This window comes from Oryctolagus cuniculus, chromosome 1 (assembly GCF_051225735.1).
Source record: "Oryctolagus cuniculus isolate XC-2025 breed Fujian yellow rabbit chromosome 1, ASM5122573v1, whole genome shotgun sequence".
In the NCBI taxonomy this organism is placed as follows: domain Eukaryota; kingdom Metazoa; phylum Chordata; class Mammalia; order Lagomorpha; family Leporidae; genus Oryctolagus; species Oryctolagus cuniculus.
In genome coordinates, this window is record NC_142867.1 from 150,422,408 (window position 1) to 150,446,188 (window position 23,781).

At 41.0% G+C, this 23,781-nt stretch overlaps 1 protein-coding gene across 8 annotated transcripts in view; it reads right to left on the reverse strand.

Moving 5' to 3' along the window:
* Nucleotides 1-23,781, reverse strand: part of TLE4 (TLE family member 4, transcriptional corepressor) — a 165,118-nt gene that overhangs the window by 12,284 nt on the left and 129,053 nt on the right. For all 8 annotated transcript variants that reach the window (XM_070050442.2, XM_070050438.2, XM_070050454.2 and 5 more), the window contains 6 exons: nt 12,731-12,850; nt 9,754-9,807; nt 9,275-9,427; nt 7,609-7,741; nt 7,057-7,250; nt 6,534-6,610 (listed from right to left, as the gene is read on the reverse strand). In XM_070050442.2, the coding sequence (XP_069906543.1) occupies nt 6,534-6,610; nt 7,057-7,250; nt 7,609-7,741; nt 9,275-9,427; nt 9,754-9,807; nt 12,731-12,850 (731 nt within the window). The remainder of the gene's footprint in view (nt 1-6,533; nt 6,611-7,056; nt 7,251-7,608; nt 7,742-9,274; nt 9,428-9,753; nt 9,808-12,730; nt 12,851-23,781) is intronic.

The window sequence follows — 23,781 nt, forward strand, 5'->3', positions numbered from 1 at the left end:
ATCCAAGTAAAGGCATCAACATATCTTTTTTTTTTTATCATAATGAACCTTTCCCGCAGAACCTTTTTCCTCCTATTGTTAGTTTCTAGATTCATTTTTTTTTTAAGATTTTATTTATTTACTTGAGAGCTAGAGTTAGAGAGAGGGAGAGAGAGAAAGAGAGAGATTGAGATCTTCCGTCCAGTGGTTCACTCCCCAAATGGTCGCAACAGTCGGAGCTGGGCTGATCCAAAGCCAGGAGCCTCTTCTGGGTCTCCCATGTGGATGCAGAGGCCCAAGCACTTGGGCCATCTTCCATTGCTTTCCTAGGCCATAGCAGAGATCTGGATCGGAAGAAGAGGAGCCGCCAGGACTACAAGTGGCACCTATACGGGATGCTGGCCCCACAGTCAGAGGCTAAGCCCAGTACACCACAGCACTGTCCCTGCATTTACATGTCATAAGTATGCCCTATCGGCATGTTGACACAAACATCATGCTAATCAGGGATACAATATCAGGTGAGGCACCTGGCCTTGCCCATAAGTGGCTTATAATCTAGGAACAATGATGAAAAAGTACAAAAGTGGTTCTACTCTGATAGGAAGTACAATTCTGGAAGGTGGTTTTAAAAGACAAAATAAAGGTTATGTTTTATTAGAGATATGATAATAGAGATGGAATTGAAAGAATGGAAGGATTTCACCAGAGGAAGATAGAAAAAAAAACACTCCAGGGGGAGGAATGGCAGAAAGCAAGGGCTCACAAAGGAAGGGGTGAAATGAGCCAGAGGAAGGGGTGAAATGAGCCAGGAAGTTCCTGGATTAGTAGTTTTTTTTTTTTTTTTTTTTTTTTTTTGACAGGCAGAGTGGATAAGTGAGAGAAAGAGATAGAGAAAGGTCTTCCTTTGCCGTTGGTTCACCCTCCAATGGCCACTGCGGCTGGCGCGATGATCCAAAGCCAGGAGCCAGGTGCTTCCTCCTGGTCTCCCATGGGGTGCAGGGCCCAAGCACTTGGGCCATCCTCCACTGTACTCCCAGGCCACAGCAGAGAGCTGGACTGGAAGAGGAGCGACTGGGACAGAATCCGGCACCCCGACCAGGACTAGAACCTGGGGTGCTGGCACCGCAGGCGGAGGATTAGCCTAGTGAGCCGCAGCACCGGCCCCTGGATTAGTTTTAACCAGGAATTCCCTATCCAACAATGACTCCAAAGTATTAGTTGGAGGGCTCAACTAGAAAAGTGTTTGATAAAATATAGCACCCATGTCTCAATATCACACTAAAAAAGGGAGACAGAATTTACTCAAGAGGTTTTTGGAAGACAGAAGGTGTTATTTTCCTGGAGTGAAAACATTCACTAACTAGACAGTAGCATAATGGACAGGAGGAATAAGAAATTAAATTATCTGGATAATCTAGATGAGAGAGACAGGGAGATCCAAACTAAGCAAGGTAAAGGATGAAAAGCTAGAACTAACAGGACATACAATTCTGTAGGTCTTAACTCACAAGCTGAGGAGGGAGCCAATAACAACTGAGTTTTGAGTTGGAAACAAACAGGTTACTGGAGCGGATATTGTGGCACAGCAGGTTAAGCCATCGCCAGCAATGTTGGCATGTCAAATGAACACTGGTTCGAGTTCTGGCTGCTCCACTTCCAATCCAGTTCCTGCTAATGATCCTGGGGAAGCAGCAGCAGATGATCCATGTGCTTGGGTCCTTGGCACCCATGTGGGAAACTCAGATGGAGTTCCAGGTTCCTGGCTGTGGCCTGGCCCAGCCCTGGCTGTTATGGCCATTTGGGGAGTTTTCCAGTGATGGAAGAGCTCTAAATAAATAAATAAATCTTGAAAACAAAACAAAACAAGCTACTACTAGTGGTTATGAAAAAAGTGAGCGAATTGGGAGAAAGTCCTAGTATGCAAGAGTACTGTCTGAATATAATGAACTTAAGCTGTAAGTAATATTCAAGAAGCCACCTGAGATGTCCAACAAATAATTAGAAATACAGTGCTGATTAGAGAAGGTGCAGAGAATCAGAGAAATTAGAGTGAGTTGTGTTGCTCTCACACGTGCACACACATAGCAGGGGAAGTGACAAGAGTGAAGACTGGGTCTTTAACAGACATGCTGAAGAGAACAGAAGACAGTTGAAGAAAATGTTAAGTTTAAACTGTTTGACAGAATTTTATTTCAAACTATCCAGGCACCTGCAATTCACTAGTTTAACGTGTGTCATTTTATTTAACCATCATCTTTTGATAACGACCGAACATATTTAAAGACGATCCTTCACCTCCACCTCATTTCTCCTTTCTATAGATATCTGGTTCTGTTATGTTGGGTTCATCTCTGGTGCTTTGAAATACTTTCCCTAAGTCTTTTAACATCTCACAAAAAGGGACTAAACCTTGAATTCACAATTAAAGGTCTGTCTATTGTACTTTTTGAGGTATAATTGAAAATTAGGTATGGCTGACCCTCCAGGTTAGTCAGCCAACATATACTTGTTGAAGGCTTTTATGTAAAATAGGTCCCATCTTGAAAATCTTACTTTACAAAAACAAACAAAAGCACCAACAGAGAGAGACTGCTGTATTGTGAGCAGCCTGCTACCCATAAACCTTAGTTGTTTTGTTTTTGCTTGCAGATGTCATATTCCATAATATGGTTTTAATCAGTTATAGACTATTCATAGAAGTCTCACTTAAATAGCAGGTGGAGAAAGTCCACTTTTCGCTGATGCTGAAATTAAACTATGTCATTCAAATTACATATATTGAGAGGAAGCCTTGCAAATTCACCCCAATAGCTGAGAGCACCCAGTGTAAATTATCAAATAAATGCAACTTTATTCAATTTACAACACAAATTTCATTACAATTTTTGATGGTATCTAGCAATTCATTTTGTAAAAATAATCAGGACCAAGATGCACCATTATTATGAGCCTTTCTGGAGAAAGGCAGTTACTTTGTGAATTTGTGTAGCAGGAGAAGCCTTTGGCTGACTTATTATGTTTTATGTTCTAGCCTACTTCAAAAGGCTTTCTGTTGAAAAATATGCAAAAGGCAGACTTTCATAATTATCTTAGATCTAGAGAGCTATCTAACTGCTACAATCATTTTTTGTTGTAAAAGCCTATCATTAAAATATACTTCTATATGCATAAATAAATGTGACTATTTTGTCTTGATCCCATGTTATATAACATACCAATGACAGAAAGCAAGGAAACCAGCTGACTCTTAATCGTTTTTGCCCCTTACAACACATTGTATCTTCTACTGTGTAACTACCTGAAAAACTGGTAGTTCCCCAGGCCAAAGCTGAAAGGGAAACAACACTGGAGGTGACTGAATAGCCACCAAGCATCCATGGTGCTGAATATAGAGTGTATTAATGGGATGTTCACCCTCACACCCTTCTTGTTGAGATGTCATGCCAGGTACAGATGAGCCAAATAAAGCTCACCAAGGTAAGACACTGGGTAAAACTCACTTTTCCTTGTGGTCATCTAGGAGAGTCAAAACCAAACTTGAGTTTGTCACAACATAGAGTCCACAACAACACAGGATCCATACTGTCTCAGCACAGCATACGCTTTTCGGTTTTCCTAATGAAGTGTCATTTATGAAACACAGTAGGTGTGACTGAATTATTCCCAGGCACAAAAATGCTCATTAGTTGGCCCAAAAGGAGCTTAAAAATTCTGTATGCCAAGGGCCAAGTCTAAAAAAAGGAAGAAAGCCTCACTCAAGGCTCAGGATCACAAGTTAGATCAGCTGTGATTCTGCAATGCTTCAGCTTGCCCAACTCTAATGCTTTGCCTGGCACTGCTTCTTTGAACACATCCAACACATTTATACCCATAGTGACCTGTAGGTAGCAGGTGAGACAAGATGCCTCACCTCATCCACTCACTTTCTTGGTTATACTCTCACTGTAGTTGAAACCGTGTAAGTGGTAACTACATAGCACAGGAGAAAAGGGCAGAACACGTTCCCTAAAGGAGCTCCTCTATTTCCCCCAGAAGTTCTTATAAAACCTACAGGTATTTGAATCACTATTTGATTAATCCCATGACCCTGTTATTTAGTCACTGCTTGAAATAGACCAAACTTTCACCTTCAAATATATCAGAGTTCTTAGTCAACAAGACTTGTCAGTCAGTCAACAACTATTTGCAGAACACACACAGGTACACAGAATTTTATGGTAATTGATATTTATACCTTCGACTCTCAAGCAACTCAGTCTAATTTGCCTTGTCTCCCTTATTAATCAACCAAATATTTACTGAGCAACTTGGCTCTGGCACAGGCATTGTTTGATGAATGAGGACGTTTAGGGTTGGGTTTGTAGAGAAGTTAATAAGAGAAGGAAGAACCAAGAATCTGATTTATCAGATGGAAAGTGAACAAAGGGCCAAGGTCAGCTTGTTCAACATCGAGGGGGCAGGTTACATGGAGAGAAAAGAGAAACAGAGGAAACACCAGGGTGACAACTAAATGCCCGAGTATGTAGTAATAAATTGTAGAATAAACAAGCAGTGTGAGGTCACAGAAGGAAGACATCAGCACTTGTTCATTCACTCACTGAACAAATTTATATTCTAAGCACCAACTGTGAACTGAGTATAATTCTAGGTGCTGGAGATTTCTATAACTAAATAGCAGAAAGTTCTGCTCTGCTCTCATCAAACTTATATTCAAGTGGCGAGAGGCAGACAATGGCTATAAACAGGCATTTAAAAAGTAGAACAGAAGAGAATAATAGGGAAAAAGGGAGAGGGGATGATATTTTAAGACAAAATTATCAGGACAGAATGCTTGGTTAAGATGATATCTGAGGGCTGGCACTGTGGCGTAGCAGGTAAAGCAGCTGCCTGTGGCACCAGCATCCCATATGGGCGTCAGTTCGAGTCGCGGCTGCTCCACTTCCGATCCAGCTCTCTCTGCTATGACCTGGGAAAGCAGTAGAAGATGGTCCAAGTCCTTGGGCCCCAGCAACCACGTGGGAGACCCAGAAGAAGCTCCTGGATCCTTGCTTCAGATCAGCACAGCTCCATCCATTGCAGCCAATTGTGGAGTGAACCACTGGATGAAGATCGATCTCTCTCTTTCTCTCTCTCTCTCTGACTTTCCTTCTCTGTGTAACTCTGACTTTCAAACAAATTTTTACAACAATAAAAAGATGACATTTTAGCAGAGACATGAAATGTGACAGTAAACTACAGAAAATGTGTTGCAGGAGGGTCTAGGAAGCACAAATGCCCTGGGGCAGATAAACCATTAGGGAAGCCTTTGGGAGAATGAGACTTTTATCTGCTATTGAGGGTCAAGTTTGGATAGCCTCAGAGACTACACAGTTGGCCCGTGCATGATGTACATAATGACAGAGAGGATGCCAACAGAAAAAGTTAAGACAATAAACATAATCATGTGACTAACAAGGCAAGGAGGGTCGGCAGAGGATGCGTCCTACAAGAAAGGAGAAGAGGCCGGCACCGCGGCTCACTAGGCTAATCCTCCACCTGTGGCGCTGGCACCCCAGGTTCTAGTCCCGGTCGGGGCGCTGGATTCTGTCCCGGTTGCTCCTCTTCCAGCCCAGCTCTCTGCTGTGGCCAGGGAAGGCAGTGGAGGATAGCCCAAGTGCTTGGACCCTGCACCCGCATGGGAGACCAGGAAGATGCACCTGGCTCCTGGCTTTGGATCAGCGCGGTGCACTGGCTGCAGCGTGCTGGCCGCGGCGGCCATTGGAGAGTGAACCAACGGTAAAGGACGACCTTTCTCTCTGCCTCTGTTTCTCTCTCTCACTTATCCACTCTGCCTGTCAAAAAAAAAAAAAAAAAAAAAAAAAAAGGAGAAGAAAAGCTGGCTGGGTGTTGAAGGAAGAGTCAGTGCTACTCTTCAGGGAAGTCTTCACATCTGGGAAGATCAAGCCAATTAGCACAAAGAAGTGTGCTCAGGTAGCAATAAAAAGGTGCACTGGATGGAAATGAGATGTGGGGAATGAGATATGGTGAGAGAGTGGACTGTACATGAAGAGGCTGGAACAACCGGTGTGTTTTGTCTTTCATAACTCAAAGGAGTTGTGAACACAGACTCCAAATGCCCAGCTCACTATAGAAGAAGCCAGTTGAATAAGGTATCTTTCCTGAAAACAGAACGAAGCCCAAGATCGTCCCTATTTCTTTCAGCCTTTGAAGTTTGGCAAGTCTTTCTCCTACATGTTCAAATTTTGAGCATCCAAGTTTGCACATAATAATCAGCCTTTTTGAACAAAGAATTGCCTTGAAATCAGCAACAGACATGGAGAAGACCTGACTGCCAGAGATGCTTCTATAACTTGCATTTCCATATTAAAGCTTGAGATTTTAAACTGAACATACAAAACTCTACCTCATTACCTCTTTTCTTATGCTAAGAGAAAATGAAAAATAGTTTGCAAGAAAAAAAAATGCAAGTCTAACACCATCTAGCAATGCTCAAAGTCTACAGGGCCAGCAGGCTTGGCACAGGATGAGTACAAAGACATAAAGGTACTCACGGTTTTCCTCCTGGAATGCCTGTCAGGTTTGGAGGTATTGCTGGCACACGCATGTGATGATGTGGATCGAATCCCACCTAGAATTTTTCCCAAGCAAAACAACAAAACCACAGTTAGATTAAGTTGTTTTATTTTACACAGTATTTTTTTAAAGCCCATGGGAATATATCCTTTGAAAGTAATATTTTAGAGTTATATTCAGAAGGATTTATTGTTCACTGATAAAATGTTTAGGATTTCATAGTAATATACCTGGAGGTAGAACACATGTGAAAGCTCATGATAGCAACAAAGGTTTCATTACACTAAAGGTCTCATGATGCTCTGTGATCTAACTTTGTAGGTTTGAAATATCCAAAACACTAATTTAAAAAAAGGTACAAAATAAAATAGATCTCATGTAACTACATGTACCTTAATTTATGTGCTAACCCTCTATAAACACCCCATATTATATAAATGCATTAAAAAAATGACAATCCCTTGTGCTCTGGAAAGTTCTTTGGTAATAGGGCATACGCACCACAGGTGATCGTCCATAGGCAGCGGCTGCGGCTGCGGCTGCGGCTGCTGCGCTCATCTGGGGGGAGATGTTGTGAAGCCCAGCATAGGCAGCTCCGGGGCTGGTCAGCTCTCCATTCATCCCAGCATGGGGAACAATCCCAAATGGGGTTGGATATGGACAAGGTACTGCCATTGGGGTCCTCAAGCTGGAAGCTGTGGCCCAAAATGGAAAAAGGAAAGAAAAAAAAATTAAGAATACAGGAAATAATACTGAAGACATTCTTAAATAGGTGAAAAAAATAGAATCTATGGTTCCATGTGAGCTTATTTTTAATATTCTCAATAGTCATTCAAGCCTTCAGAGGGGTTTATTCATTCTCCTTAATTTTCTTAAACACCTACCATGTGCCAGACATGGTTGGTTCTAAGAGCTTGGTTTGAAGTAAGTACCTCTGCCTAACAGTCACCTGACATTGATCATTAGTACTTTTTACGTACTGCACTATTTAAACTGCTTTACATTCTTTAAAACAGAAGCACAAATACAGAAAGAAAATATTTTCTTACTAACCCAAAGGGTCAACTCCTGGTGGTTTTCCAGGTACAGGCCTCAATCCGGGAGTGGAATTACTGCCTGGAGTAGGTGCATCAGTTCGTGGAGTGGGGGTATTGGACTTCGAAACAGGAGTGGTAGATTTTTCATTCTGACAAAAGATACGATGAAACGTGCCAGCAATTAGAACATGGTTTTAGTAATTTAAAAGGTAATGAAAGGAAAAGAGAAAAAGGAAAGGAAGAGAGAAGTGCAAGAGGTTCTTCAGCCCGGGGCCATTACTTTGATTAATTAAAATGAACTAACAAGGAAACAAAGAGTTCCCTAAGAGCACAGAGGCAATAAGGACATAAAGTTGAATTTATAAAGTAATCATTTCTAGGAAACTAGTCTTAGTTAGACAGACGCTGGAGAAGGCTGGCAAACCATGCCATCCTGACTGGGGACTTGCTAGTGGCTTTGGTTTAAACTTGCGAGGTTTGAGTTGGGCTCCTGTTGGAGGCTGTCTGGTTAATATGGCCCGTTAAAAAAAGTACCATCATAGGGACCGGCACTGTGGCACAGTGGGTTAACGCCCTGCCCTGAAGTGCTGGCATCCATATGGGCACCAGTTCAAGACCTGGCTGCTCCACTTCCGATCTGGCTCTCTGCTATGGCTTGGGAAAGTAGTAGAAGAAGTCCTTGGGTCCCTGCACCCACGTACGAGACCCGGAAGAAGCTCCTGGCTTCTGGCTTCAGATCAGTGCAGCTCTGGCCATTGAGGCCATCTGGGGAGTGAACCAGTGGATGGAAGACCTCTCTTTCTCTTCCTCTCCTCTCTCTGTGTAACTCTGACTTTCAAATAAATAAATCTTAAAAAAAAAAAAAAAAAGTAGCATCATAGACTCTCAGCATACTGTAGATGCCATAAAGATGGCAGAAGGTCCTGGAAAAACTTAATCTAGCCCTCAGCCATATTCCCCAAATTTGCAGACAAATGAAGAAATTTCCTTTCCTTTAGCTGTGAATTCAAAAGGTTAGTTCAAAACCAACCCCCCCCCCCCTTCTTCACACACACAGACACACACACACACTTAATGTTAGATTACAACAAGGAAATAACTGGTGAGGAGAAAAAAAGATATTCCACACCAAAATGCAATTAACTACACACTACATGAAAAGAAGGGGTGCAGGAAGATTACTCTGACTTGTGAGCAGTTGGTTTCTGCATTTGTGATTTGTGGTGTGAGTAAAGGTAGACTGTTGTAAATGACAGATTACTTTTTAGATAGGAAGGGAAAATTATTGCAGTCATATGTAGCTTGGTAATTTAAACAAAGCTAGCAACAAAATCGCATCCAAGCCCCAAGCTAAATTTACCATAAACCACAGGTGACAAAACCATCTCTGTAACCCCGGTGTCTATTTTTCATCTTTGCTAAGATACACGTTGCTCAACTTCCCAATACCCCTCCCATCTATCCCTGTGAAATGACTCTCAAAACATCTATCTCCAGTAAGTTAGCAAATCCATTCTGCTCCAAAATACTTTGCTCAAACTTAAGTACAGAACATACACACACATTTGGAAATCAAAGTCCTACAAAAATGTGAAAAATACCAAAATAAAAAAATTAAAATCAAACCCAACCATGTTGAAACAGCCGGTACTAACAAAGACAGTGGGGAGGTAGGTGCTTACAAGGCTAAGTTCTTTGGATTTGGAGGAAGGAGTACTGCTGGAAGACGCAATGGAAGCGGGGCTGATGGGGGCATCTTTCTTGAGCAGGCGTGTCTTGTCCAGGCCATTCTCTCTCGGGGAATGTGCTGGGCTCCCTCGGGGGGAAGATGGATCCTAGAAAGGAATACCATGGTAGTCTAGCAATGTTGGGGTCCTTGAGTGTGGGCTTTTTTAGCCAAAAGCATTTAATAGCTTAGATATGCAAAATGTTCCAGGATGGATTCTAAGGCTTACTGAAATTGCCAATAAAAATACTCAGCATGGAGGCCAAAGAAAATACTATAGTATTTATAGTATTGTCATACTGGCAATAAATTTTCCATGTAAATAAAAAGTAGGTCCCTTTGGAAATTAAGAGAACATTTGGATGTGAGTTGTTTGGACACTAGTATTTTTTACAGCTGGGGAAGAGCAGGAAGTTGAAGTAGCCATAAACATACCTCATTGGAAACATCAACCACCAAGTTGTCATCACTCTTCTCACCGTCACTGTCCTGCATTGACAATTGAGAAGCATTATCTCCTCCCTCCGATCAGAAACACATCTCATTTTCAGCCAGATTTACCCTAGTTAAGTCCAGAATAATTCCTCATACCTTATAAAAATGAGCTGCACCAGTGTTAAACATTTTACTATGTACTGCTTTCTTTAATCCTCATGATGAGGTTATGAGGTGGGTAACAGAATCCCATTTTCCAGTTTGAAAAACCGACACTAATGGCTCATCACTCCAAAGTAGAGGCAACAAACTGGCATACCAAGGCTAAACCTAGCCTATAGGTGACTATGGTTTGGTCCGCCAGTGTTTTTTTTTTTTTTTTTAACTTTCATTTAATGAATATAGATTTCCAACGTACAGCTTATGGATTACAATGGCTTCCCCCCCATAATGTCCCTCCCACCCGCAACCCTCCCCTTTCCCACTCCCTCTCCCCTTCCATTCACATCAAGATTCATTTTCATTTCTCTTTATATACCGAAGATCAGCTTAGCATACATTAAGTAAAGATTTCAACAGTTTGCTCCCACACAGAAACATAAAGTGAAAAATACTGTTTGAGTACTAGTTATAGCATTAAATCTCAATGTACAGCACACTAAGGACAAAGATCCTACATGAGGAGTAAGTGCACAGTGACTGCTGTTGTTGACTTAACAAATTGACACTCTTGTTTATGCCATCAGTAATCACCCTAGGCTCTTGTCATGAGCTGCCAAGGCTATGGAAGCCCCCTGAGTTCACTGACTCTGATACTTTTTAGACAAGGCCATGGTCTAAGTGGAAGTTCTCTCCTCCCTTCAGAGAAAGGTACCTCCTTCTTTGATGACCCGTTCTTTCCACTGGGATCTCACTTGAGGAGATATTTCATTTAGTTTTTTTTTTTTTTTTTTTTTCCCAGAGTGTCTTGGCTTTCCATGCCTGAAATACTCTCATGGGCTTTTCAGCTGGATCCGCATGCCTTAAGGGCTGATTCTGAGGCCAGAGTGCTGTTTAGGACATCTGCCATTCTATGGGTCTGCTATGTATCTCACTTCCCATGTTGGATCGTTCTCTCCCTTTTTTATTCTACCAGCTAGTATTTGCAGACACTATTCTTGTTTATGTGATCCCTTTGGTTCTTAGTCCTATCATTATGATCAATTGTGAACAGAAATTGATCACTGGGACTAGTGAGATGGCACTGGTACATGCCACCTTGATGGGATTGAATTGGAATCCCCTGGTATGTTTCTAACTCTACCGTTTGAGGTAAGTCAGCTTGAGCATGTCCCGAATTGCACATCTCTTCCCTCTCTTATTCCCACTCTTATATTTAACAGTGATCACTTTTCAGTTAAGTTTCAGCACTTAAGAAGAATTGTGTATTGATTACAGTATTCAACCAAAAGTATTAAGTAGAACAAACAAAAAAAAATACTAAGAGGGATAACATATTAAGTTGCTCATCAACAGCAGGGTGAGGGCTGATCAAGTCACCGTTTCTCATAGTGTTCATTTCACTTTAACAGGTTTCCTTTTTGGTGCTCAGTTAGTTGTCACCTATCAAGGAGAACAAGTGGTATTTGTCCCTTTGGGATTGGCTTATTGCACTCAGCATAATGTTTTCCAAATTCCTAACAGGGATCACTTTTCAGTTAAAATTTAAACACCTAAGAATAATTGTGTGTTAATTACAGAGTTCAACCAATGGTACTAGACCAAAAAAAATACTAAAATGGATAAAGTATTACATTGTACATCAACAGTCAGGACAAGAGCTGATCAAGTCACTGTTTCTCATAGTGTTCATTTCATTTCAACAAGTTTCCCCTTTGGTACTCAGTTAGTAGTCGCTGGTCAGGGAGAACATATAATATTTGTCCCTTTGGGACTGGCTTAATTCACTCAGCATGATGTTTTCCAGATTCCTCCATTTTCTTGCAAATGACCGGGTTTCATTGTTTTTGACTGCTGTATAGTATTCTATAGAGTACATGTCCCATAATTTCTTTATCCAGTCTACTGTTGATGGGCATTTGGGTTGGTTCCAGGTCTTAGCTATTGTGAATTGAGCTGCAATAAACATTAATGTGCAGACAGCTTGTTTGTTTGCCAATTTAATTTCCTTTGGGTAAATTCCAAGTAGTGGGATGGCTGGGTTAAATGGTAGGGTTATATTCAGGTTTCTGAGGAATCTCCAGACTGATTTCCATAGTGGCTTAACCAGTTTGCATTCCCACCAACAGTGGGTTAGTGTCCCTTTTCCCCCACATCCTCTCCAGCATCTATTGTTGGTAGATTTCTGAATGTGAGCCATTCTCACCGGGGTGAGGTGCAACCTCATTGTGGTTTTGATTTGCAATAAGTGGCTCAATAAGTAGACACAGGAACACCTGCCTCTACACTATTCACATTCACCTGGCCCTCATCACTCCTGTGACCTCCCTAGGCACTAAAGGAAAGCCAGCCTTCACCCAGGTAGGGACATTCTGGATGTCTCTGTAGTTAACTCTACAAAACTTGGACTATTCCTTGGCAAATGAGTTCACCTTGGCATTTTAACAATTTCTCTATGATTCTGTATTTTTCCCTTAACATCTCTAGTTAATCACAGAAAATTCAACCACCTTCAAATATATAGGGGAATGCAAATACACTTAGACAAGTAATAATATAGAACAGCCAAGTCTTCTATAAGCTGCGAGATGAGGCCTTCTATCCACTCACATATACATGTGCACACGCCTACACATGCACAGACTTCAAGCTGGCCAATAAGGACAGAGCTATAGATGCAATAGACTGCTTTTTCTCCTAAAGGATGTGGTTTATCCTGTGTTCTCAATGTTGCTGGTAACAGTCAAAGGGTAAAACCACTGTTGACAACAAAGCAAGGCATGCCAGCCTTCCCCAAAGCAAAGATGAATGAACTTACATAACGAGCTGCAATTTCCTTTTCTTCCGTTTTCTGCTTTTTGCTCTCCGAGGAGTAGTCTGTGGAGTTTCTGTGCTTCTCAGCACCTCGGAAACTGGCTGATGGGGACACGGAGGAGCTCTGGAATTAGAAGGCGAAGCAGGGTTGAGAAATCATCATCCATTTAACCAAAGCGATTTCTCAAATCACTTAATACTTTCTAATTTTTAAAATTTATTCTTATGTTTGAGAGGTAGAAAAACAAATCCCAATCCACTGGTTCATTCCTCAAACGCCTGCAATGGATGGGACTGGGCCAGGCTGAATCCAGGAGTCAGGAACTCAATCCAGCTGTCAGAACAATCCAATTACTTGAGCCATCACCAATGCCTCCTAAAATCTGCATTAGCAGGAAGATGGAGTCAGGAGCCTGAGCTGAGTACTGAATCCAAATACTCCAGTGTATGTTTTAACCAGTATCTTAAGTGCTAGGCTAAATGCCCAAACCCTCCTTTTGTTCACTGGTATACACACTTGCAAAGCTGTTAAGAGGAGACAGAAGAGAGTGGAGGAGATGACAAGAAGAGACAGATATATAGAGGGAAAAACAATGGGAAAAAGACAAGGAGGGGAAGGAATGAGGGACGAAGAGGGAGGAGTCAGAGAGATGAACCCTATGAGTAAAGAAGTAAAAATGGTGGCAGGAGACAGCATTAACTCAAAAGTCAGAGCAAGATTGGTCTAAAACATATGTTTACATTACACTCTTGTAGCAATGTATAAAGTTGGGAAAGAAGTAGACACAGGAGAAAAGAGAAGAAAGAAAAGGCAAACTTTCAGATTTCTTTTTAAGTTTGCTGGCTAATGGGAAGTCACTATTTCCCAAGTTTCTAAAGAGAAACTATGAATAGAATAGAAATTAAAAGATAATTATAAATTCTTCAATAAGAAAAAAAAAGTGTTTGGGAATTTGAGCAGCCAAAAGCATGCTACAAAAGCCCTAGTTGCAGAATTCTGCTAAGCTCTGCTCTAAGGGCCTGGAAGATACGGAATGGCAGGAAAAACACCTGGAAAAAATGTACTTTATTAATTTTCATGAACCTGCTTTCCTCTATTTTTTTCTTCTCCAAATCTCTGTAAACCCTGGAAGCCCACTGGGGCCAGGGAGTGCAGAAAGAGGGTCATGCCTCTGGCAATGGGCTGGGGCCCATCAAGACCACTCAGGCTGCATCCCTCACCTCTGCTTTCAGTGAGCTCTCCACTGGAGGAGCCCCACACAGAACAGAAACACTGGAGCTGAGAGATGAAGCCCAGAAAATGAATCTGCTATGGAGGCGGGGCACTTTTAGATGGTATGAGAGCTTAAAACCATGGGTGAAAAAGTAAAGAAAGCAACAATGAAAATTACAACTACCCTGCAAAACTGGCTAGTGACTGTGTTACAGACTGATCAAAGGGAAGACATAAATAAAGGTGAGGTGTGGGAGAAGGAGTCAGACCCACAGAACTGCCCTGAAGAGGGTTCCTGGTAAAGGCCTGGCATTGAAGCGCCTGTGGAGCACTAGGGCAGGACTCTCCGGTGCTCTATGATCTCAGCCAGAGGTAAGAAAGGGCTGATCTTGGAGGGTAACAGAAAAAGTGTCTGGAGATGAGATGTCTATACAAAGGGTCTAGGAAGAACAAACAGCACCAGAGCCTTTGCCATCATCTGAATGGCATCAGAGCCATTCAGAAACTGTTGAAGGAAAGCACTCTTCATTTATAACTCAGAAAAAACTCTTTGAACTTTTGTGTGTATATGCGTGTGAGTGTGTGGGCTTGCTTTAAGTCTTTTGGTAATTATTAACATTTATAAAGACATAAAAAGTTTATGAGGGCCTTTAAATTAACTACGGGAAGCAGTGTGATATCCAGTACTTTGGGCTCTATATTCCAGCTTGATTCCACTGAACCACAATGCCACACTCTCTTTCGTGGCACTCTACACTGCCAAAGCACATTGTTAAATGAGTTTGATGGGAGAAGGAAGATGGGACCACTGAGTGAGTGACTAAAGCCAGGGCCTAGGTTTCCTAAAGTCTTCCCTGCTGTGACAGCCCCTCTCAAGGTTTTATAAAAATACCCTGCAGATTACATGCATCAAACCTGTAACTATCCCTGATCCAACATTCAAGTTTAAGCAAAGTGGTAAAAAAGATTACAGATGTTATTCAATAAGGCAGAAGACTAAATGAAAACATTACAAGCCAAATAGTCTTTGAAAGTAGACTATTTCTCAACTTTTGTAACTCGTATCTCCACTGATTTCAAACTTCATTCCTGAGCCACAAGGCTTTGGTTCAATGCTCCTGCTTTGCTTTGACAGCACAACCCAAAGCAATCAGGTTTTATGGCCACTGAAATCATGCACGCAAACCTCATCTGTGAGCTATCAGCTACCACATTCATGAAGAACCCTGCATCTAGTTTTGCATTCCCCTCTCCACAATTCTTGAATTCCTGTCTCACAAAAAAGATGAACCACTTTTTCCTTCTTAACAAGAACAAACAGTTTCCAAAATGTGGAGTATGGCTGTTTTCCAAAGCCCTCATTCATGCCCCAACCAAGAACCTCGGCTACCATCTCCTCCATCAGCACTATCAGCTTGTGTCCCCAATGTTCTGTGTTTTCACTGCCATCTTAGTCTTTTGCACTAGTTTATAGAAAAGAAATATCTTTTGAGATCCTCCCCATCCTTAAGAAATGGCTCTAATGTCACTTTTCAAAGCTTCCTCAGATGCTGTCAGGCAGAATTAATCACTCATTCTTCTTTGTTCCCTTAACATTTTGTTCACCCACTGGGTAGAGCACTTTCAATAAATTTAATGCTATTTGTTTACAAGGCCACTTCCCACTTCAGGCTGTGGGTTTCCTAGGGGCATGCAGCACAGTGAGCAGCAGAGAACTGTCCAGAAATGTTTTGAACACAAATGGATGAACAGTTCCTCTGTATGCATCTCAATCTAATCCAAAATACATTTCTTTTCAGAGGGCTCAGATGAACCATTCCATGAGAAACCATTCCCTGGAGTAAGCTGTGTGTAGTAGTGCTGCATGGAATTGGGAGTCTGGAAGCTCTCTCTTTTTCACCTTCACCTGCCTCTAGATGTCTTAATTCTGTAATTAAATATTTCACAAAAAGAAAACTGAGTTATGTGTGTATGATGTATCTGAGCCTTTTGATTCTGACACACTCTACTGAAAGTTAATTTTCACTCTGCTGAAAAAGAAATGATGATGAAACACCTTCTAAAAAATTAACACTAATGTTAACACTTTGATGGGCATACATGTAAAATCACACAGCTTTATTTTTTATATAAAGATTTATTTTTTACTTGAAATGCAGAACTACAGAGAGAGAGAGAGAGAGAGAGAGAGAGAGAGAGAGAGAAAGAAGACAGAGAGAGGCAGAGACATTTGCTGGTTTACTTCCCAAATGGCTGCAACATTCAGGGTTGGGCCAGGCTGAAGCCAGGAGACAGGAGCTTCATCCAGGTCTCCCTTGTGGGTGGCAGGGACCCAAGCACTTGGGCCATTTTCTGCTGCCTTCCCAGGAGCAATAGCAGGGAGCTGGATCAGAAGTAGAGCAACTGAGATTGGAACCAGAGTATCCATGTGGGATGCTGGTGTTGCAGGTGGCGGCTTAACCCACTATTCTACAACATGGGGCCGTAGTCTTAACTTTTTAATTCAGCCGTTTCTGGTTGTAAAGGCAACATTTTGTTGTTGGACTTTTACTACAGAACAGAATTATATGTTTACTATAGAAAAAAATTTCCTAGAAGAACGCTAATTATCACTAGCATTTAGAGGTTAGGCTGCACAATGGGCACTGGGGCAATCAGTGGTGTTCTAATAACATAATTGCTCTGGAATCAAATTGGACTTGGCACAGACTCTCATCAAAAATCTCAGAAGTCCATCTTCTGCTGCTGGAAGGTCACTTGGATCTCCACTGGGCATGTGAATAGGAGAAATTAAATAAATACTGAAATAAATTATGTATTTACTAGAAAAGGTTATTTTTATTTCTCTACAATTATTTTAAAAGCTGTTAGGGGCAGGTCCTACAGTACAGTGGGTTAAGTGGCCTGTTGGGATGACTGCATCCCATGTTGAAATGCCTCAGATCCAGTCCTGGTTACCCAGCATTTCTGATCCAGCTTTCTGATAATGCTCTGGAAAGATACCAAGTGATACACTTGGATTCCATCCACCCATGTGGATGACCTGGATGGAGTTACTGGCTCTGCCCTGGTCTGTCCTTGGCTGTTGCAGGCACTTGGGAGTGAATCAGGGGACGGAAGATACCTCTGTCATTCTCCCTTTCAAATAAACTTTTTAAGAAAAAGCTCAGCTAGGTTATCTCCCCTAGCTTACGTAACAAACATACTAGAACTCTATCATAACCCTATATAAATCTCTAAATTTACAAATATTAAACACAAACCTTTTCTCATTACAGTCTGATCATGCATTCATATATGTATCAGCAAATTTGTCATGAATAGAGATTCAGTCAGATGCAGTGTGTGATGCAAATCAAGTGAAACATTCTGAATGTGAATGCTTAGTAAATAAAACTCAGCATTTAAAAAAAAAGTAAATATATCCACTAGGGTTTTTTTTTTTTTGAAGAGAGCCAATTAATTAAATTCAATTAATTAAAGAACAAGGTATAGGGACTAACAAGAACACAAGGAAAAAATAGTGAAATTTGTAAGTATTGTATGGAAACACTAAATGTTTTGGCAGTAAAATATAAGCCTTAATGACAGCTATTCCTCAGGTTATCGTTTCAAAATGAGAAAATTCTAGAACACAATGTAAAAGCCACACTAGACTTTCCTGAAGCTGTTGACCAAACAAGGTGGAAAACTGACATCACCAGCAGCTTGAAAGGGAGGGCCCCCACCTCTACTTTTATTCCTCAAACACCTCAAGATCAAAGTTGGCTAAGTATGTGAAAGAGTTCCATAAAGTACACCCCCTCCCAAGAAAGAAGTCTTGCTATAATTACCTAATTTTAATAACAGGGAATACACATTTTAATAGCAGACAAGAGCATCTCCCTGGAGTCAGACTGCCTGGGTCTGAGTCTAGAGTTTTCTACTTAATAGCCGTGTAGCCAGAGGGATGTTGCTTAGTCTGAGACTGGGATAAAAACACCCTATCTGTGCGCGCACACACACACATTCCGGCCAGGACACTCTGAGGACTATGAAAAATAATCCACATAACATACAAGGCAGGGCCGGTGCCGTGGCTCACTTGGCTAATCCTCTGCCTGCCCTACCAGCATCCCATATGGGTGTCAGGTTGTAGTCCTGGTTGCTCCTCTTCCAGTCCAGCTCTCTGCTGTGGCCCGGGAAGGCAGTGGAGGATGGCCCAAGTGCTTGGGCCCGGCACCCGCGTGGGAGACCAGGAGGAAGCACCTGGCTCTTGGCTTCGGATCAGCATAGTTCCGGCCATTTGGGGGGTGAACCAATGGAAGAAAGACCTTTCTCTCTGCCTCTCTCTCACTGTCTAACTGTATCTGTCAAATAAATAAATAAATAGATAGGTAGGAAATTAAAAAAAATACAAGGTAAGGTCTGAGGCACATAATCTGGCAAGAGCAAATGCAGTACTATCACTTCTATTACTGCAAGGAATGGCATGGTGAGCCAGTGTGGACCTCCTATTTTAAGTCTCATAGAAGTAAGGAATAATCTAGGCATTCCTGTAGTGCTTACCGGTAGCATAGATATTGAGATGGTCTAAGCTTTGGTTCAATATTGCACTAAGGCAGGATTATAAATACCACTCACACAATGGACTCTCTAATTTGATTTAAATGTTTGTTTGCTTTCTATTTACATAGGCACAATGTTTTGAAGTCTCTACCCCCTTACAAGATTACAACCAGAAGGAAGATGCCTACCTGTCAAGTAGACAACCATGATCAAGAATACTAATACTCCTTTGCTATGGTTTGTTTGCTCATCAACTATGGCCTTCAAAAACCCTATCTACTTGGTACCCAAGGGTAAATCTGTTTGCAAACAGACAAAGGGGATAAGAAGCAGAGGGTACCATGAAAATTCGCCAGGATAACTCCCAATTCCTTGTTTGCCCTTTCCTATACATGTTGTTCAGGCTTTCCTTCACTTGAAAAACAGCACAGATGATAAATTAATTCACTCAGTTCAGGTATTCTCAAATGTTAGCCTGAGTCTGTTAGAATTAAGGGAGAGTTTGCTTATGGTGATGAGAGAGAGCAGGATGGAAAAAGTTAAGCTGGAAAAGATGGCTGTGGATCCTTTACCTACATCATAACCAGTCTGTAATCACAACTGCCTCTGTAATCCCTTAGAAAAAGCAAAAGACTAATGAGCAGAAATGAATACTTCTGATTTTCTTGAACTCAGAAAAGCCAAGGTACTGCTGCAGATGAGCAGGGACTTGAAGTACTCTTCTATGGAAGCAGACCTGACCTCCAGGAGGATGCGCCTCCTGACCTCCAGGAAGCATCCAAAAGAAGCATCCAAAGAGCCCATTATATTCACTAGTCCTCAAAGCTTGGCACATTTCAGAAGTGCTGTGAACAAGTTGTGACACAACAGCTAACAGCCTTAATAAACCTATGCACACATAGGTTTATTAAGAAAGAAAGAAAAAAAAAAAACTTTGAGTAGAGAAAAGAACTATCAGCTGGCTTACTCCCCAAATGCCCACAATGACCAGGCCGAAGTCAAGACCTGGATAGGTAATTAGGATCTTCCACATAGGTGGCAGGAACCCAAGTATTTGAGCCATCACTGCTGTTTCCCAGGGTCCATATTAATAAGAAGCTGGAGTTAGGGACTGGCATTGTGGTGTAGCAGGTAAAGCCACCACCTGCAACAGCAGCTACCCATATGGGTGCCAGTTCATATCACCACTGCTCTACTTTTGATCCAATACCCTGCTAATGGCCTGAGAAAAGCAGCAGAAAATGGCCCAAGTGTTTTTGCCCCTGCCACTCACATGATGAAGCTCCTGGCTTTGGCCTGGCCCAGCCCTGCCTGGCTGTTGTGGCCATCTGGGGAATGAACCAGCAGATGGGAGACCTCTCTCTGTGTATGTGTCCCTCTCTCTCTGTAACTCTTTCAAATAAATCTTTAGAAAAAAAAAGCAGCAGTAGCAGCTAGAGTTAAGAATTGCAGCTGGGTATTGAACTCAGTTACTTGGATAAAGGACATGAGTGCCTTAACATATCTACCCTCCCAGAGGCATTTCTGATTTAAATTCTATTGCATGGCATATCATAAAATGTTTCTATTCCCATGTAGAGTCTTTATAACTGACAAAACATTTTAACATATATTATCCATTGATAAAGAAGCAACCAGGATAGAGAAAATAACCCTCAATTTGGAAAAATAGTAACACTCTGAAATGAAAATTATTTGGTAAAACAAGCAAGCCTCGCATAGTGACTCATAATGCAAATTTATGTAAATTAACTTAAATTTATAGCATGCTTTTGGTGAAAAACTTGAATATGGTAGGGCTTTGAGCCAGTCACTTGTGTCAGTTTACTGCTCATTACAATGAGAATTTTTAAAAATATAACCTGCTTGATTAGGGAAGTCATTAAAAAGGCAATCTGTAAGTAACCCTCACAGAACCTGCTTTTTTTCAAATTAACACAAATCAAAATTCACCTTCAAAAATGACTGGGAATTCTGAAGACCTGCTCTAGTTAGAAAAAGATTTAATATAAACTCCATATAAAGTAACAAGTCTGTTCTTAATAAATGTTTCACCTTCTATAACATTCCAGGAACAATTCACTCTTTAAAACTATTGTCTTTGTCTTTTTGAATCTCTTGAGGTAGGAAAAATTCCTTTTGCAGGTAATCAAAACATTATCAAATTGGAGGAACTGAGAGAAATGACTTATGAGAAGAGAAATGGTATCTACAATGTTCATGCTACAGGAAGTAGAGATAGAAGCCCTGTGGCCCTGAGTTCAACACCAGGCTTTACCATTTGCTGTGTGACTACACAATCTATTGAACTTGAATCTTCTACTTCCCAACGGATAAAATGAAGAAAACAGCAGTACTTCCTTCCAAGGTTGCTGTGAGGATTAAGATTCGTTCATGTTGTGAAGCACAGTTCCTTGGATCTAGTGAGAGCCCACTCACAGAGTCAGTCAACCAGTATTAGTGAACATCCACTAAGCACAGAAATGTAAAGAGGAATGAAATATATGCTTTCCCTCTAGTAGGAATCAAAAATACTTAGGACAAAAGTCCTAACATTGTTTCCTTTGTGCAGTTCACAACACAGCACTTCAATATTCAGTCATTCATGTTTTATTTTCATGGCAATATGTATTACTTGGTCAGGATAAAATGCCCTAATAATTTATAAGGTATCAATAAAATTGATTTTAAATTAGAACATTATCTTAATGTCCTCTTGGGGTTTCTTGACTGCTATTTCCTCTTCCTGGAATAAAGCTGTTGGCTCCACCCCAGAAATTTCATTAAATACTGTTACTTCAGCAGGCAAGCTAAGCAGCTGCAACATGATGCCTTGACGCCAATGACATAGGTTCCATTCCTATGTAAGCAGCTCAGCCTCACTCTGTCTCCTGATAGAGTCTGCATGTGGTCCAAGCTGTAGGCCAAATGAGGAAGCAACTGGAAAAGGAGGGGGGACAAGTACACCCCCTCTTATCACTGAGAGAGGGAAGAACTGAAAGCAAAAGTAATTGTACTCTTGGTGGTAAGAGAAGGTACCAGTATCAGCAGCTGCCCAGAAATTGTAATAAAAATTGCTAGCTGCACACGACTTCATACTGGACACACCTCTTGGTCCATCTAACCACCCCAAAGCCACTTTAACATCCTTCAATGCAATGTAGTTGCTCAAAGTTTGCAAAAGCCCAACATTGCTATATATATCTGACCTTCACTAAGAATGCCCTGTCCTCATTAATACTGATATCATAAAGCCTATTTGCTGACTCTGCAGTGTCAGTGGCACAGGCACAGACCACCTTCTTCTGAAATTATTAGTTTTTAGTACAGAATCCACAAAATACATCCTATACAACCCATTCACCTACTGCTTTATAACCGATGTTACTAAATCTCCCTGGTAAATATTATGTGGTACCTGGGTTAGTCTTAAAAACAAAAGCAGGGAAGGCCTGGCGGAAGTTCTCTTACCTTGTTTTGTGGGAAGGTGATTTGGCTTTAGAACTACTCCTGCACTGTGCTGTTGCTGAATTAAAATACTAACAAAAGTCTAACGGCTGCTTTGAAAGAAGCTGAAGTAGGGTAGCGACTCAGAGAAAATAAGTGACTAAGCTTTAAGACTTGGCAAGCTGTATCTTCATGGACCAGAATCCTCATTTTAGTAACTATTAAAATTTATTGAAAAAGAAAGTCTTTTCATGTTGCTGGTTTTTCCCCCCCAGTAAACTGTTTTAATCTATTTGAAAAGCTAAACATCTTTCTTCCAAAGAGTGTTAACTGTGCAGAGCCTCATATATATTCGTATGTATTATGTATGCAAATGCACTCCCTACAATATCTGAGGGTAATTCAGGAGGAACATGGAAGGAAACAACAATAAATCAATTTAAAAGGGAGGTTTCCTAGCAGTTTTAAGGTTGCTAATCAGAAACTCCAGGTCTTCTTCATATCACCACAAAACAAATAAACAGTTTTCAGTAATCAGCTGATCTGGCCTTAAGGTCCTTCAACAAAATACTGAAGTGAGTTTGAGTTGTTCTTTAACACTGTCATCTAAAACACTGCCAACAGAAATATAATGTTTGACATACATATATTTTATAACTTTCTAATAGGCAGGTTTTTAAAAATGTAAAGGAAACAAGTAAAACTAACTTTAGTCTTACCTTTAAACTCAATATATACAAAAATACTGTGTCAACCCCTAATTAATATCAAAATTATTAATAAGACAATTTACATTCTTTAATACTTAGTTTCAAAATCTGATGTGCAGTATATAGTTATAGCATAGCTCAATTTGAACTGGCCACATATCTGGTACTCAAAAGCCACATGTTGGGGAGGGCATGTAGCCTAGTGGTTAAAATGCTTGTGTCCCACATCAAAGTAGGGAAAACATGATATCTGTCTTTTTGGGATGGGCTTATTTCACTATTTTCCTCCAGTTGTGTCCATTTTGTTGCAGAAGACAGGATTTCACTTTTTTTTTTACAGATGAATAGTACTCCATAGTGAGTGTGTGTGTGTGTGTGTGTATGTATATACATGTATATATACATGAACATGTATACATATGCTGATTTCATTTCCTTTGGGTAAATTCCCAAGAGTGGGAAGACTGGGTCACATGGGAGGTCTATATTCAGATTTCCGAGGTATCTTCAGACTGTCTTCCACAGTGGCTGCACAATTTTACATTCCTACCAATAGTAGGTTAGAGTACCTTTTACCCCACATCCTCACCAGCATTTATTGTTTGTTGATTTCTGTATTAAGAGCCACTGGGGTGAAGTGAAACCTCATTGTGGTTTTGATTTGCATTTCTTTGATGACTAGTGATCCTGAGCACTGCTATATTTTGATTATTTGTTTGTTTCTTTTACTTGACCATGAAGGCAAGGGACCATGCCTGTGTGGATAATCATGTAAAATCAGCACTGTGTTTGGTGCCTCAACTAACAGCTACTGGATGAAAGAATGAACACAAACAAACTACTTGTGCATACTTATTGTTCCCATATTACTTTCAGTATATTGAGATTGTGTTTTCTTTCTTTGTATCCTCAGCACTCATATAACGACTATCACCGAACACCTGTATGTGTGGTAAGTGCAGGTGACTGGAAGCACAAGAAAGGAAGGCAGCAGCTCAGCAGTGTTACAATGAGGACTATACTAAAAAGATATGAAGAGGAAACAGTATAAAAAATAAAACTGCTGGGGCTGGTGCTGTGGCATATCAGGTAAAGTTGCCGCTTGCAGTGCCAGCATCCCATAATATGGGCACCAGT